Raw genomic sequence first — 16891 nt, 5'->3', positions numbered from 1 at the left:
ATTGGTAAACTTTGAAGATAATCCTAGGCTAATCAGGTACCATCCGCCGGATGGGGTGAAGGGGTGCTAATACCTTCTCTTTGCATAGTTATACTCCCAATCCAAACCTAGTGTCGTAGACCATGCACCACTGGTTTCCTTGAACTTAGGTGTAGTTTAGTAACCAATGAACTAATGGTATGTTAATTAGGTATTCTAACCACACATAGAATAAATGGGTTAGTGGCAACTTCGTTGAATTTTTTTAGTAACTCATTTCTCAGTCCCATATATTACACCAGGCTTTATGTGATATCAAGTCCGCCATTTGATCAAGGTGATTCGTAGATTCAACCCCCGTATTTTGGGAGTTGACCCCTCCAAGACGTTGCAATATTATGGACTCATAAAAAGTTTCACATTATTATTGACTTTATATAGTAACAACATAAGTTCTTATCTAATTAATTGTAAATAAAACTAATCTATTCCTGCAAATAGACATTTCGCAAACTAAACGTAATCATAGTGATTTAGGGGGGGAGGGTGATTGATAAATTAAGCGTTAAGTGTTGAAATATGATTGATTTTGTGAGCCATTTTTTAATTAAACTCTAATCGTCCGCTAAATTTAAACATTGAATTTTTTTATTATTTAATATCTAATATTTGAATACATGTTTTTTGTTTTTTTCAATTCTAACATTAGCAGTTCTTAGGATCATAAATATTTAGTAAAATTAACAAATCATTACATAAATTAAAGTTTTTAATCTAATATAAATAATATTTTCTTGTCATATATTTAATTAATAATCATAAATAAAAATAATATAATTGATTAATAAACTAAAATAAAATGTATTATTTTAACTTTAACCACTTGGTGTTGATTTTTTTTTTTTTTTTTGTCATTTTCAATTTTTAGAAGATATATAATTGGAAAAAGATCTTTGAATTTTTCACTTACCAAATCATACAAGTTTTTAAATTTGATTCTATTAAACAAATTTTAAGGAAATTCATATCTACCACTGAATGGCCTAATGCCTAGTTGATTCACTTATTTAGTAAACCAATTCAAACATAGTCTCTCTTCAAAGGAAATTTATATCAAACCAAGATTTTTTATATTAAAATATAAATATATTATTAATTTTTAAGAGTAATAATAATAGTTTTTCGATAAATTTACTTTTATATTAAAAATTAAAAAATATTTTGTGCTTTAGAGAGTTTGTACTAGCATAGATAATTAAAATTAATGATGAATTAAAATTTAAAATCAACTTTAACTCCACATATTTCGCTCTTTTTTTTGTCCTCTCTTTTGATCTCCATCTAACGACATGTTTTGATCTTTTTTCTTGTTATTTTAAGAAGCAATTGTTACGTTGTTTCTTATGGGACATTCTAACAATTTTAATATGTCACTTTTATATTTAAAGGATTTATATTCTAAGCATAAGATTTTAAATGGACATTTTTTTTTTTTTTCTTTGCTGGAGGCTACATAATGGGAGATTGTCCGTCTCACATTCCATGCCCCTTTTCATCCCTAGAAGATTTGAATTCAAAATCTCTACATAAAAATTTCAAGTTTTAACCACTGGCATGTCTCGTAAGAAATATTTTAAATGGATTGATAAGATGAGTATAGGTGTGAGATCATTGACAGATAATGAGTTATCGTAGTATATAATTCAAGCCAAGTCTCATTTACTCCAAGTTTAAAAAAAAAACAAAAAACACCAGGAAAGAAACTAATTACAAGGTATGCAGTTTTTTTAAAAGGAAAAATAATTAATTACAAGGTATACAATACAACATCATCTTTGCTCCTTCGATATGCATTTTCCATCTACCAATCATCATCATCATCATCATCAATTCATGGTGAGAGAAGAGTAAATGAGACTTGAGAGAGAGAGAGAGAGAGAGAGAGAGAGAAATTAAAGATGAAAGAGATGGGGAAGCTCTGATTAGCCCTCCATTCGCTCAAGAAGCTCCACCAAGCTCTCTTTCCCTTTTCTTCTATGAATGTTGAATTACATAAATTGATGCGTTCTTATCATTACGTTTGAGCTTATTTTTGTTTGGAAAGTTATGCATGGCCTTGCCGTTAAAGATGACCACCATGTGCACCACTTTCTTTTGTCTGTTGCAGCTCATATTAGTTCTTGAGATGTTGACAAGAATCCATTGAGCACAAATACTTTTTTGCGAACTTAATTGTGAGTACTGTTTATGTTAGTCACTTGAAATGGGTTATCAGCTAGTGGGAAGCAAGTAGTAGTGTAGGAGATTTCTGCTACAGAAGAGCTAGATAGAGGAGGAAGTCGTGCAACTGTAGGATGAAGTTGGAAACAAAATTCTTAACCCGGCAGAAAGAGAGACACTAATTCCGGCTATTACTCAGTATCAATATCCCTGTTTAGTCGGAAATCTGATTCCCGTAGCCGTCAGGAATGGAAATGGAAATGAAAAAGAAAAAGGTGCGTTTTGTTCCTTGTCATTCCTTTTCAGATATTTACATAAAACTTTAAACATTATTGTATGTCATTTTAGATAAAATGGCTTCTGCGACAAACAAAATTCATAAATCACAGAATCATAGACCTTTAAATTTTAAAATAAAAATATATCTCCTAAACTATTTCCTATCAACAGTCTCACGTTTCACAACTTCCACTCTTTTCAACTTCCATTTCCTGAACTTTGTTTCCCCACAGTGCAAAACAAAACTGAAAGCTGAGACAATCAAATTGGGCAGCTGAAAAAAGAAAGAAAGAACAACTAATTTTATTGCTTTCTACCAAGCTACAAGTGAAGAATGAAGGTATTGTGACAAACATTACAGCAAGGGGAGAGAAGTTGAAGCAGAACTTGCAAAGGGGAGAAATTTTGGGCTTAATACACATGACGGTCATCTAAAGGGTTCAACTGGTGCAGACTCTTCCAGGAGGGTTGCAGCTTCGAAACATTCGGCAGCCTCCAAAGATGATGCAGCGCCCTCTGCACTGTAAAGAAGCCCAAGATTATACCATGCAGAAGCGTTCATTCTATCGAGTCGAAGAGCATCTGTGAGAAGGTTTCGGACCACAGCTGCTGACCCACCAAGCCGTCTGAGAACCACTGCTGTGGAGATCAAGCTCGGGACATGGTTGGGTTCGATGTCTAATGCATTCACAAAAGCTTTTAAAGCTTCTTTTTGAAGGCCCTTTCCTACATATAGTAAACCTGTGTCAATCAAAATTGGAACCCCATTCGTCAGAGACCTGGACAAAGATTTCCTCCCTGATTCCCCCCCACCCCCCCCCCCCCCCCCCCCCCCAACTCCAACAGGAAGAAACTCTAATAAGCATGCCAAAATAAGACGCTGAAAATAAATGAAAAACTGAGAAGGTAATGCATCTGCCAGTTCTACAAGAATATTGCAAATGTGCCAAACAACCCAGCCACCATGCGACATTTTGGAGAGAGAGAGAGAGGGGGGGGGGGGAGAGGATACACAAAGCCAGCAAACAATGTGGTTCAGTTTGACCAGAAGACATAGAAAGCTACTAAATTATGATTCTCAGAAGCACACCAATTCCCCCTCCCTCCCCTCCCCCATCCCACCCCCGCCCCCGCCCCCACCCCTAGAAAATGCAGGGGAAAAAAAGAACAAAAAAACAAAACAAAACAAAAGCCACACATGCCAAAAAAATCAAAATTCAATGGAAGTCCAGAACAAAAATAAGATACTGTATTTGCTGGTTTTCAAATATTTTACGCAAGCCCAAAACCCAGCTACCATGGGCATTTTTGGAGAGAGTGGGGAAATTATGCAATTTGTTTTGGACACTAACCTCGTGCCTGATGTTTGAAATATTCATAAATGTAGTCCACAATGGCTGATGTTTGAAATATTCACAAATGTAGTCCACAATACATGTAGCTCCAGTCCAGAACAAATGAAAGATAAATTAGGAATTTACTATTTCAAGCTAATCTATCTACAAGAAAAGCCATTGCAGTGCATGTAAGGGTTTTGAATCTCAAAAGACTTAATGCAAATATCTAATTATTTTAATTTCAGCTTCATTGTCCAAATTTGTTAGATTACCGCTTTACTTAAAAGCTTAAGCTGTTAGGTTGTAGGCTAAACAATGTATATCAAGCCTTAACACTCCCCCACATGTGCAGCCTGACAGCACGTGGAGAGATAAACACAAGATAACATCCATTACAAGGAATATAATAATTTGTTAAAACACCACATAATAAACACAGACGACAAGACTAGAATCCAGGACCTCCAGGTAACCAGCTCTAATGTCATGTTAGATTACTACTTTACCTAAAAGCTTAAGCTGTTAGGTTATTGGCTAACAACGTATATCAAGCCTTAATGGAGTTAAATTGAAAGAGTGCTTGGAAGGGAATAAGCCATTTTCAAAATTCAGCCACTTTTTTTCTATACATTTTTCAGAGAAATGAAAGTTAAGCCAATTTGCTAAAATTTCAGGAGAAAATTCATGGTTGGTTTCAAACTTTGAAAATTCCAACCAATATGGGAAAATTGGGCAAAACTAAATAAATTTAAAATTTGGAAAACTAACCAACAAGGAAGGCAGGAAAAACAACATAAATTGAAAAGCAGGCCAGACAGCCTGCGTGAATTTCTAATTCAGCAATACTGTGTTCAGCACTAGCAATTGAATACAAGTGAATTGCAATATTAGAAACCACTTTTTCTCATCATCCAAGAAAGTGAAGTAAATCAAATTTCTAGGTCCCCTTGCTATAAACAACCCATTTTTGTGTAGAGAGCAGGTGCACCTCATTTTGTGACCAAGGTCAATAACCCAAAGGCTCATGAGTTCAATTCAACAAGACATTTTAGCCAATATTTTTTTAATTCTATATGAGACTAACAACAACAAAAACAAACCAAGCCTAAGCCCCACTAGGTGCGGTTGGCTACAAGAATCCTTTTCTGCCTATTCACACAATCGAGGGCATTGACTGAACATTTAAATGGTTCAAGAATCACTTGAATTTTGCAAGAAAAAAAAAAGTGACAAAGCGAAAATGGTTCATCATTTAAAATCAGAGCACTTAGTGCTAGTGTTTATAACCTTAAAACTTTCAGTATTTCAAGGACTCATAAGCTATAAGAAAGTATGCTCAAAAAGAGCTTTTTACAGATGCCATTCTTTAGGTAAACCTTCCATAGACATCTTCACTGCTTGAAAATAGAAAGAAATAAGGAAGATATGATTTTTCAAACTCATGCTGCCTATTTTATGGACAGCTTTATCCTTGCCTTGAATCTTTTGTTGCAACTTCTTTAACTCTTAATATTTCTGACAAAAATCAATTTCATATTAAAGCAGAGACGGTGTATTGCCACAAGCTCAAGGTATGAAGGATTTGACAAGTACAGCATTGCAAAGTTGGTAACTTGGTCGTATGTGCAGAAATGGGAATATAACAATCTGTTTTTGCAAATTTCCTTTGTTTCACCACTCAACTCAGGTGAATCTTGATTTTTTGACTGATGGATCATGCCTGAACAGAAAGGGTTCGCAAAGACAGCCAATTAATCCTTGGGTGAAACAATTAATTTAAACTCTTGGATTTATGCTTGAGCATCAAGAATTAACCCCCAAATTTTTTCCTGTACCCCTCAATGCCTGCAAAAAGAGGATTCAGCCATTCCTCTAGTGGATCCCGAACTCTTAGTCTTCAAAGAGGATGTCCAAGGACTAGTACCCTAATGAAGTGTTGACAGAGTCTCATCAAAGTGCCGCACCACCAGTGCTGAGGGGGAGAAAGGAATGCTTACAGCAGACAAAGCTTAATTCAGGGGGTTTCTTATTTCAATAGTATTGCTCAAAAGCTGAATTCATCTCACAATATATGCTTAATGAGGATTGGGAAATTACTTCTTGTCATGGTATGACACGCTTAGTAAATAATGTGAATTCAATTCTTGATTGAAGCATGGATTTGCTTACAAAGGATTGGTGAACGTCCTTCATAGGAATTACGAACCGCAACGGTTTTATCAGTTTATGCCCTATTGGGGTAAGTAGGAAACTAGGTGAAGGAGAATCACCTACAGAGAACTTTAGATGTTTATAACTTTATACTCTACCTAGGTTTTTTATTTTAGTTTGGGTAAATTCTAATTATTTAGAAGTTTAGTTAATTTAGATTTATTTTGTTTATTTTTAAGTACTATGAGATTACTTTGCAATTATCTGTTTTAGTTGGGGTTATTTTGTAATTACGTGTTTTTTAGTTGTATTATTGGCTGTATATATACTTTGCTTGTGTTGTATCAATCAGTTGTTCTTTGAATTAGATTGCAAGTTTAGTTTCCCCCTCTCTTTCTCTCTCTCACGTGCAGCCTTCCCTCTCCTCTCCTAGTTACTTCTTCTTTCTTTCTTTCTCTTTCTGTTCTCCTCTGCTCTAAATCTAACTTTTTTATTTCTGTTTCTGATCCTCTGTTCTGTCCTTTGCTGCCCAACAGCCTTCTGTCTCCCCCCTTCTTCTTGTTCTTCTCCTCTTCTTTCTAATTCTCTCTCATAACTCTCTTTTTCTTTGATTTCTGAATTTTTACTTCTTTCCTACATCACTAGAAATGGGAATATTATTCCTAGTGCATCCACCTTATCATCAATCCATATTTTTCAGTGCAAAGATGTATTGTTTTGAAGACATTAATTAGATCTTGCATGAGTCAGTGACAAAATGATGAAAGCATGAATAGCTGATTACATAATTAATTTCTTTAAGTGATTTTGGTTCCACTTGATAGGCCTTTCTGGCTTTGAACTACTATGAGTTTGATTCTCCATGAAAGGGATAAGCAGATAACTCGTGATTTAATCCAAAGCGCAAACCCATGACTAAATCTCCTTTTGTTTGTATCTTTTTGTTTTAACTACCATGATGAGTATGAAAAAAGTTGAGTCTTGGCATTAGTTTAGCTATTTTCAGAATGAAATGAATTCCATTTCTCAACTTAAGCCTTCCACATAGGAATGAGCATGACGGTCCAACTTTAGATACTTAACAAAGTTAAGCAAGTATAATTTTATTGTTTACTTCAATGAGTTAGGCTTATTATGTTTTAGATTAGCCATTTTATCATATATTATGCTTATTTAACTTTAGTGAGTCATTATTTCCTAGAAAGCACCCTAGTGGTTAAAACTTGGAGCTTCCATGTTTGAGGTGTTAGGTTCAAAGCGAGCAAGGGCATTGGATGGGAGATGGGTTACCCCCCATTCCTTCGTCCAAGCCCAATGTAAGCCTCTGATGGATAATAATAATAATAATATTATTATTATTATTATTATTACAACAACAACAAAAAAGCAAGCCTCAAGTCCCACAAGGTAGGGTCGGCTACATGAATCATTTTCCGTCAATTTACACGATCACGGGCAATTTCCTCTAACAAATTCAAGATTATTAAATCCTTACTATCTCATTTCAAGTTATTTTTGGTCTACCCCTACCCTTTCTACTGTCCTCACAATAACTAGCTCACTCCTCCTCGTTGGCGCACTACTTGGCCTATGTTGCACATGCCCAAACCATCTAAGTCTTCACTTCTTTATCTTATCTTTTACAAGAGCAACGCCTAACTATGAATATATTCATTCCTTAATATATCTTTTAATTAGCATTCGCAGCTTGAAAACTTTTACTTTTTGATATGTTGTTTCTTAGTTGCCCAACATTTTGATCCAACTAGCATAGTTAGTCATACAATTGTCTTATATAACTTCCCTTTTAATTTTAAGGATATTCTACAATCACAAAGCACACTAAAAGCATTTCTTTGTTTTATCCAACCTGCTCAAACTCTATCCAATACATTTTCTCCAATTTCTCCTTCAACTTACATAATAGATCCAAAATATCGAAATCTAATAATGTTATTGATTTTTTTACCATCAATTTTAACCTTTTCTCCAATATTCCTCCTACAATTATTGAAATTACAATTCATATATTATGCCAAATTTCTATTTATCCTAAATTTTATAGATTCTAAAGCTTCTCTCCAATAATAATAATAATAATGATGATGATAATAATAATAATAATAAAAAATTATCACATGCTATGATTTGGAACTAATATATGCTTGCTTTGGTTTCATAGTTCAATGTCAGTGAAGTGTGTTTTTCCTTCTTTTTTTTTTTCTTTTGTGTGTGTGTGGAGGGAGCTGGGGAGGGGAGGGAGGAGGAGGATGTGAGTTAATGCTTGGTTTGATTTCTTAGTTTGCTTTGAGTAAATTTTATGTTATTTACCTCTAAAGTAACATGATACAAATATTCTATAGAAAAGAAGACTGGAAGGGCAAATTGGGGGCTCTTGGGTCATCCAATTTGTAAATTAACTCTGGAATCTTAGTTTCCTTTAAAATGGGTGTTTTTCTGCATCAAAATGGTAAATTACTTTTCCTATAAGCAAGTATAGGATAACACCTACAGTTGGTATCAAAGCTACTGCTCTAGAAGTGCAGGTGTTTTTCATATGAGCACCACTGGGCCTTTTCATGTGAGCACCACTGTCGGAAACTGTGGGCAGAAGAACAAGAACTACACAGGGTGTGTGTGGATAGAGGAACATATTCTTCATGTCATGCTTCCAATGTGCAGTGTGAGTGCGATTACCCCACATTGCATGGCAAAGCATGCATGTCTTCAAAGCTTACATGCAAAGCTTTGCCAGAACATGAAATGCTTGAGTGGGAGTAGATTCTACAATGCCCCGAAACCAGCAGTGAGGTAAGTGATTTTTTGTAACAGTGAAGGACATGACCCAATGCAAAAAGTAAAACTAAAGTGAAAATGATCAATAAAGCCATCGGTGTGCCTTTCAATGGCTTTGAAGACAGGGCTTGGAAATTGTTTGAAGGGATCGAAAAGAAGAGGAGAGGGGGTACAATTTAGCTCCAAAAAACATATGGGAAGTAACAAGAAGCTGGACACAAACAGGGAGCTGAAACGCCCGCAATGCATCATAAATTATGATAAATTGGGTGGATACAAGATTTGGCGGAGGCAAGCAGCACTCGGGTTTGCACAACTAAATCATGTCAAGGAAACTCATTTCCTGAAATATTAGGGGATTAAATGACAATGATAAAAGGAGTCTAATCAAATCTTTTCTTAAAGAATGATGAGGTGACATTGTCTGCTTATAGGAAACTAAAGTGGAAAATATGGATCAATTCTTAGTCAGAGATATTTGGGTACAAGAGAATTGTTGTTCGATCTCCCTTGGTGTTGTGGGCAACGTAAGAGGCATCCTCGTTTTGAGGAATCTCAATGTTGTGGAGATGATCGATCATTTCATCAACTCCTTCTCTATCTCGTGCTTGTTCAAAAATCTGGATGATAATTTTCTATGGGTTGTTGTCACTAGGGTCTACGGTCCAGGCAAAAGACCTCATAGACATTTGTTTTGGATTAAGCTCTAGGAGATTAAAAGCCGATGGGACGCACCCTGGGTAATTGGAGGAGACTTCAACATGGTGTTAACCCCCATGAAAGAAATAGGGTGTAGGAATCCGAACCCGGAAAATAAAAGAAAATGAATATAAAAGAGAGAAATAAAGGATAATAAAGGAAAAAGAAGGAATTTGAAAAGTGGGAACCCAAACTGGCGACGGATTTGTGAGCCGGAAGAAAACCGGCCACGGTTTTGGGTCAGCCGGGCCAGTCAACCACAAAACCGGCGACGATTTTGTGGATACAGGGGAAGCTGATGCTGGTTTTCCTCTGGGCTTGCTCACCTATAAATAGGTTTGAGCTCATTTTTTTTCAGAGAATTTCAATTCTCTCTCCTCTCTCCTAGGGTTTCAAAACTTTTTCACCAAAAAGCCTTTCCGAGCTCTTCTTTGCTTCTCGGTTGCCTCTCTCACCCTTAGTTGAGCAAGTACGCGTGTTTTCACTGATTAGAAGTTCTAGGGTTTTTCCGTTTCGAGCCATTCGAGTTCATTTTTCCGAAAATAGGTAAGAAGATTTGTTTACATCAGTCATTTTTGAAATCTAATCAACTAGAACTGTAGGTTATGGTATTATGTACGATATGACTACTTATTTGGAAAATTTCACCGGGTGGAATTGCCGGTTTTTTTTGGTTTTACAGTTTTGGTAAAAACTAGGGTTTTGGGGTATGGTCTCCAATCTTCTTAAAACTCCTTTATTAGTATTATACTTAAAGTAGGAGATGCTTGAAACCCTTGTTTTCGATTTAAACTATATTTTACGAACCATATGTTGTGTTAATGCTTTTAAACCAAATGAGTGTGGCATGAGATGTTAAATGGAAATATACAAAACTGAGAAATATGACTATAAAATATGGGAACTGAAGTTCCAAAATGCTTATCAGGAAATGTGGAAAGAGATGCTGGTTAAATACCGAGCTATATATGTACCAAGGTTAAATTGAGAGTTGTGTGTATCGGTTTATGCCAATGAATGAATGAATGAATGAAATGTGAAAAATACTATAACTGCTTAAATGCTTTATGAATGAAAACAGGTTACTATGCTTTCAATATAAATTGTATATATGATATATGAACCGCTTGAGAAAGCTTCTTACCAGGAATGCACGGTACCGTTGCGAGTGTGAAAGTTATAGTGCAACCACACATTATTCTTGAGTGTGGGTATCGAGCTAGTCGACTTGGTAAGAAGAGCCACTGGTTGATCACAGACTAGGGTAGTGTGGGCCAAGTCGGATTGGAGAATGTAGCGTGACTAGCCTATTGACCCCGAGACTAGATCAGAGCATTATGAACGCACAACTCGTGCCATGAGGGAAGTAAACGGTATAGTTATGATGTTTCAAAGCTAAGATGAGTTCATTATGCATATACATGATTTAAAAATAAAATGGGCAACATTACAGCTTTGAGTACCGAGCCGAGGGATCGTACAGTGTATGGGCTTGTACCCTACCCCAACCTCGGGGACTCTCGCTTGTAATGAACCGAATTATCTTATGCAGGAATTTTGTATATATCTTCTATATTACAGGTTTATGAATGACTTAAATGTGTAACTGTTTTTTACTGAAATAAACTCATGTTGTCACACACTAATGTAATATGATTTACCTTACTGAGAAGTGTCTCACCCCAATATACAAATCTTATTTCAGGAACTACAAGAAACCGGTCCTAGCATTCTAAAGGGATTCTGGAGCGTAGTGTTTTTGTTAGTTTATGTAAGTTCTTGTATATGTGCACTGGGCTTTGGCCAAATTGTCTTTTGGGGAACTGTAATAGCAGGTTATGTTTAGTACGCATGGATGTATGTGAGGAAACGGTTAGAGACTCTGGTAAATTTTTATTAGAAGATGTATGTTTATGTTTTCCGCTATGTATGATTATGCAGATCAGTATGGAGCACCCGTTTTCCCTTATTTGGGCTGATTATATATGTATGGTATCGGAGATTTGCATGTTATGTATGTTTAGTGGCACTCCGGGCCCACCTAGAGGGTCGAGGCATTACAGTTGGTATCAGAGTGAGTTCCAACCGGAAGTGTGAAGAGATTCACATTGCTTGGTTATGGAAATGTTTAGAACTTAAGTTGCTAGGTTCTGTAGACTAGGTTGGATAACTTTACCAGAGTATAGGATGAGGATAGGACTTTCGAGTTTTGCTTCGTAGACTTGGAGACAAAATTCCATTGACGGACTTCTGTATTTTTCTGGATCAGCCGACAGGTTCAGAAAATCATGGCAATCCATCAACGATTTTGTTTCTGGGTGGAGGGGCGGAGCTTGAGCAAGAATAAGAGTGTCAAGTTAGTAGAGTATGTCGTTACTAGGGATGTTAATTAATTGAAATGAGTTTTATAGTATTGTAGTTGTAGCAGATATGTACAGTACTAAGATTCTAAACCATTTCTCAATTTTTCTCTTCAGGATGGGATCCAGGGATCATACTGCCAATGCTGGAGGCAGTAGCAGTGAGGGGGCTGGCCATGAGGCTGGCAATGATACTACGGTGGTACTTTGTGACTTCGCCCAACAGTTTATAGCGGAGGTCATGCAGAGTTCTAGGGGGTAGGACCGTCCCACGGCTGAGTTAGGAGGTTCTATTGATCAATTCATCAAACTGAAGCCTCCTACCTTCGCAGGGAGTACGAACCCGATCCGAGCAAAGAATTGGATTCGGGAAATTGAGAAGATCTCGGTTGTTCTGCGTTGCACAGAAGAGTCTATGCGACGTTCAAGTTGACAGGCGAGACGGAGAGATGGTGGGAATCAGTGAGAATGTTGAAGGATCAGAGGTCAATGGTGGTGGCGATGACATGGGGCCGCTTTAGAGAGGTGTTCTTTGAGCGGTACATCCCAGCCACAGTCAGGAATGCAAAGATGGAGGAGTTTATGATTCTGACTCAGGGATAGCTGATAGTTCAGCAGTATGCCTCCCGATTCATGGAGTTAGCACGTTTTACTCCTTTTATGATACCAGATGAGGCAAGGAAGGTTTGAAAGTTTGGGAGGGGTCTGAAGAAGGAAATCCAGAAACGGACGGCGATCCTGCAGATTCAGGACTTTGCAACTCTAGTGGATAAAGCCACCGTGGCAGAGAAGAACCTGCAGGAGGATACAGTGGTACAAATCCCGAAGAAGAGGCCAGCGCCTCCCAGTTCTTATTTAGGTGCGAGGCAGGGCACTTGGAAGAAATACGGTGATAACGAAGGCCAGCAGCGAGAGACTGGTAGTGGTACATCTCAGGGTACCACATCTTTCTCAGCTTGTCCTACTTGCCGCAAGCAGCATGCAGGAAAGTAACTATTGGGTTTAGGTGTTTGTTTTCGGTGTGGTAAACTAGGGCATCTGGTGCGGGATTGTGACATACCAAGGAACAACACATTCCCACAGCAGCCTTATAGAGGAGTTACTTAGGTGCCACGTGGTGGATACTAGAGGGGTACAACCCAAGCAAGGGTGTATTCCCTAACTCCTGGAGATGCAGAGAACGCCGGAGATGTAGTAACAGGTAATATTTATATGCTTTTGAATAAATATGTAGTATTTTTTGATTCAAGAGCGACGCATTCCTTTATATCTCGGGGATTCGTCAAGCTATGTGGGGTAGAGGTACAACCATTAGATGATGAACTAGTAGTGGCTACACAGGTAGGGTCAGTAGTCGTATATAGTAAGGTGATTCGAGATTTCTCGATAGAGATTCAAGGGAGAGTATTACTAGTCAACTTAATTATGTTTGATATGCATGGCTTTGATATCATTCTGGGGATGGACTGATTATCAGCTAATTATGCTAGCATTGATTGCCACGGGAGAGAGATGGTATTCAAGCTTCCCGAGGAGCAGAAATTCAAGTTCGTAGGGTTGTGTGTGCATTCTGCACCACGGATCCCCTTAGCTATTCAAGCTAGGAGGTTACTTTGGGAGGGATGCAAAGGGTACCTGGCATGTGTGAAAGAAACGCCAAAAGAAGAACTTAAGCTGGAGGAGATTCCCGTAGTAAGTGACTTCCCATATGTGTTTCCAGAGGACTTGCCGGGATTGCCTCCTGATCGTGAGGTGGAGTTCGCTGTAGAGTTGACACCAGGCACAGCACCAATATCGAAAGCTCCGTATCATATGATTCTAGAAAAACTGAGGGAATTGAAGGAACGGCTACAAGAGCTACTAGATAAGGGTTACATCTGACCGAGTGTTTTACCCTAGGGAACACTGGTACTGTTCGTGAAGAAGAAGGATGGGTCGATAAGGATGTGCATCGACTACAAAGAAATCAACAAGGTGATAGTAAAGAATAAATACCCGTTACCCAGAATTGATGATTTGTTTGACCAGCTACAGGGCACACAGGTCTTCTCTAAGATTGATCTACGACCCGGGTATCACCAGCTTAAGGTGAAATCGGAGGACGTACCGAAGATAGCTTTTCGAACTCGGTATGGCCATTATGAATTCTTCATTATGCCATTTGGTTTGACAAATGCTCCTGCCGCATTCATGGACCTGATGAACAAAGTGTTTCACGAGTACCTAGATAGGTTCGTGGTGGTGTTCATTGATGACATTTTGGTCTATTCGAGGAGCCCAGCAGAGCATGAGACTCATATGAGATTGGTCCTTCAGGTACTCAGGGAGAAGAAGTTATTCGCTAAATTGAAGAAATGCGAGTTCTGGCTAGAACAGGTTGCATTTTTGGGGCATGTAGTGTCCAAGGAAGGAATATCAGTGGATCCAAGCAAGGTAAAGGCGGTAGTTAACAGGGCAAGACCGAGGAACGTCCATGAGATTCAGAGTTTCTTAGGTCTGGCCGGGTATTATCGCCAGTTCGTCGAGGGGGGCTTTTCTAACTGTCAGGTCCTCTAATGCAACTTACGAGGAAGAATAGTAGATTTGAGTGGACTGGGGAATATGAATAGAGTTTTCAGGAGCTGAAGCAACGTTTAGTCACTGCTCCAGTATTGACCATTCTGTCAGGGGATGATGGCTATGTGGTCCCAGAAGGGACTTGGGTGTGTCTTGATGCAATGGGATAAGGTTATCGCTTATGCTTCTCACCAACTCAAGGAGTACGAGAAGAATTACCCTACACATGAATTGGAGCTAGCAACGGTTGTTTTTGCATTAAAGATCTGACGGCACTTCCTATACAGTGAAAGGTGCAAGATCTTTACGGATCATAAGAGCCTCAAATACTTCTTCACTCAGAAGAAGTTGAATATGAGGCAGCGCAGATAGCTTGAACTGATTAAAGACTACGACTGCACCATTAGTTACCACCCACCCAGAAAAAGCTAATGTTGTAGCTAACACATTGAGTCGGAAGTCAGTGGATGCGACGGTTTCAGCGGTTGTTATTCAGCATCAGATCATGATGGATCTAGAGAGGTTAGGAGTGGAATTGATGGATAAGGATCCACAAGCTTTCATTGCCAGTTTAGTTATTCAGCCAGCTTTGCAAGAGAGAATCAAAGCAGCTCAAAAGGAAAACGCAGAGCTGATGGAGGTTATGGAAGGAGTTCAGAATAGTTTAAAGCTGGGTTTTAATACTTCAGGCGATGGGGTATTGAGATTCCATACCAGAATCTGCGTAAAGAATGACGCCGATATTAAGCGGTTCATTCTAGAGGAGGCACATCGTTCGCTCTACACAGTACATCCAAGGAGTACGAAGATGTACAGAGATTTGAGGGAATCTTTCTGGTGGTCTAACATGAAAAGAGAGGTTGCTTTTTCGTAGAGCAATGTCTGACATGTCAGCAGGTTAAAGCAGAGCACCAAATGCCAGCAGGACTACTTCAGCCACTTAACATTCCCAAGTGGAAGTGGGAGTATAACTCGATGGATTTTGTATCAGGGTTACCAGCAGCAATGCATGGACAGAATGCCATATGGGTTGTAGTGGATCAACTGAAGAAGACAGCACACTTTATTCCTATCAGAGTCAACTATTCCATGAATAGGCTGGCAGAGTTATATGGGCAGGAGATTGTACGACTCCACGGCATCCCTGTTTCTATCATTTCAGATCAAGACCCACAATTTACTTCTCGTCTCTGGAAGAGTTTGTAGGATTCCTTAGGATCGCAGCTCACATTCAATACATCGTTTCACCCGCAGACGGATGGACAATCCGAGAGGACTATTCAAACTTTAAAAAATATGTTGCCGGCATGTGTGCTGGATTTTGGGGACAGTTGGGTTCAATATCTACCGCTCGTAGAATTCGCGTATAATAACAATTACCAGGCCAGTATAGAGATGACACCATATGAGGCTTTGTATGGTCACCGATGTCGATCTCCAATATACTGAGATGAGGTAGGCGAGCGGTAGATTTTAGGACCGAAACTGATTTAGCAGACCTTTGCAAAGGTCAAACTTATTAAGGAGAGGATCAGAGCAGCACAGAGTTGGCAAAAGAGTTATTCAGATAGTCACCGACGGGAATTAGAGTTCGAGGTAGGGGATATGATATTCCTGAAGATCGCCCAGATGAAAGGGGTGATGAGGTCTGGAAAGAAGGGGAAGTTAAGCCCTCGGTACATTGGGCCATTTGAGATCCTGAAAAAGATAGGTCCAGTTGCTTATCGAGTAGGGTTACCCTAGCACTATCCAGAGTTCATGACGTGTTTCACGTGTCAGTGCTGAAGAAGTACGTGTCAGACCCTTCGCACGTGCTAAGTTATGAACCTCTGGAGATCGGTGATGCGTTAGCATACGAGGAGGTACCGGTTCAGATTCTGAATCAGAAGGTATAGAAACTGCGTACTAAGGAGATACCATTAGTGAAAGTATTGTGGCGTAATCACGCTATGGAAGAAGCATCATGGGAATTAAAGTCAAAGATATGTCAGAAGTATCCTTAATTATTCAGAAATGCTCGGAGTTAGGCAGGTAAGTGGAATGGTAAGTGTGAGGTTTGTACGTATATTGGGTAGAGTAGGTTGTTTATGATTTAGAGTATGCATGGTCTCTGGGAGGGTTTTGTATGGATATTGTAATCTCCCGAGACATTATGTTATAACCACGGTATTCCTCCACCATAAATGAGGGTATGTAATAAACTTGGGTCAGAGCCTCTATGTGGGTGGCTGCCGACTCTTCTGTAAATCTGAGTCGTAAGAATAGAGCATGCTTAGTAACAGTTGGCAAATTTCAAGGACGAAATTTGTGTAAGGATGAGAGATTGTAGGAACCCGAATCCGAAAAATAAAAGAAAATGAATATAAAAGAGAGAAATAAAGGATAAGAAAATAAAAAGAAGGAATGTGAAAAGTGGGGACCCAAACCGGCAACGGTTTTGTGAGCCAGAAGAAAACCGACCACAGTTTTGGGTTAGCCGGGCCAATCAACCACAAAACCGGTGACGATTTTGTA

General features: G+C 38.6%; 1 protein-coding gene across 4 annotated transcripts in view; it reads right to left on the bottom strand.

Annotated features, from left to right (window-relative positions):
- Nucleotides 1–2761: 2761 nt before the first annotated feature.
- The window catches only part of LOC131155511 (protein NPGR2), a 28702-nt gene continuing 14572 nt past the window's right edge, over nt 2762–16891 (bottom strand). For 2 of the 4 annotated variants that reach the window (XM_058108711.1, XM_058108710.1), the window contains exon 6: nt 2762–3219. In XM_058108711.1, the coding sequence (XP_057964694.1) occupies nt 2906–3219 (314 nt within the window). In that variant the 3' untranslated portion in view covers nt 2762–2905. The remainder of the gene's footprint in view (nt 3220–16891) is intronic. The other 2 variants (XM_058108713.1, XM_058108712.1) reach the window with 1 other exon arrangement.

This window comes from Malania oleifera, chromosome 5 (genome assembly GCF_029873635.1).
Source record: "Malania oleifera isolate guangnan ecotype guangnan chromosome 5, ASM2987363v1, whole genome shotgun sequence".
NCBI classification, from domain to species: domain Eukaryota; kingdom Viridiplantae; phylum Streptophyta; class Magnoliopsida; order Santalales; family Ximeniaceae; genus Malania; species Malania oleifera.
This window is presented reverse-complemented; position numbering and strand designations above follow the sequence as displayed.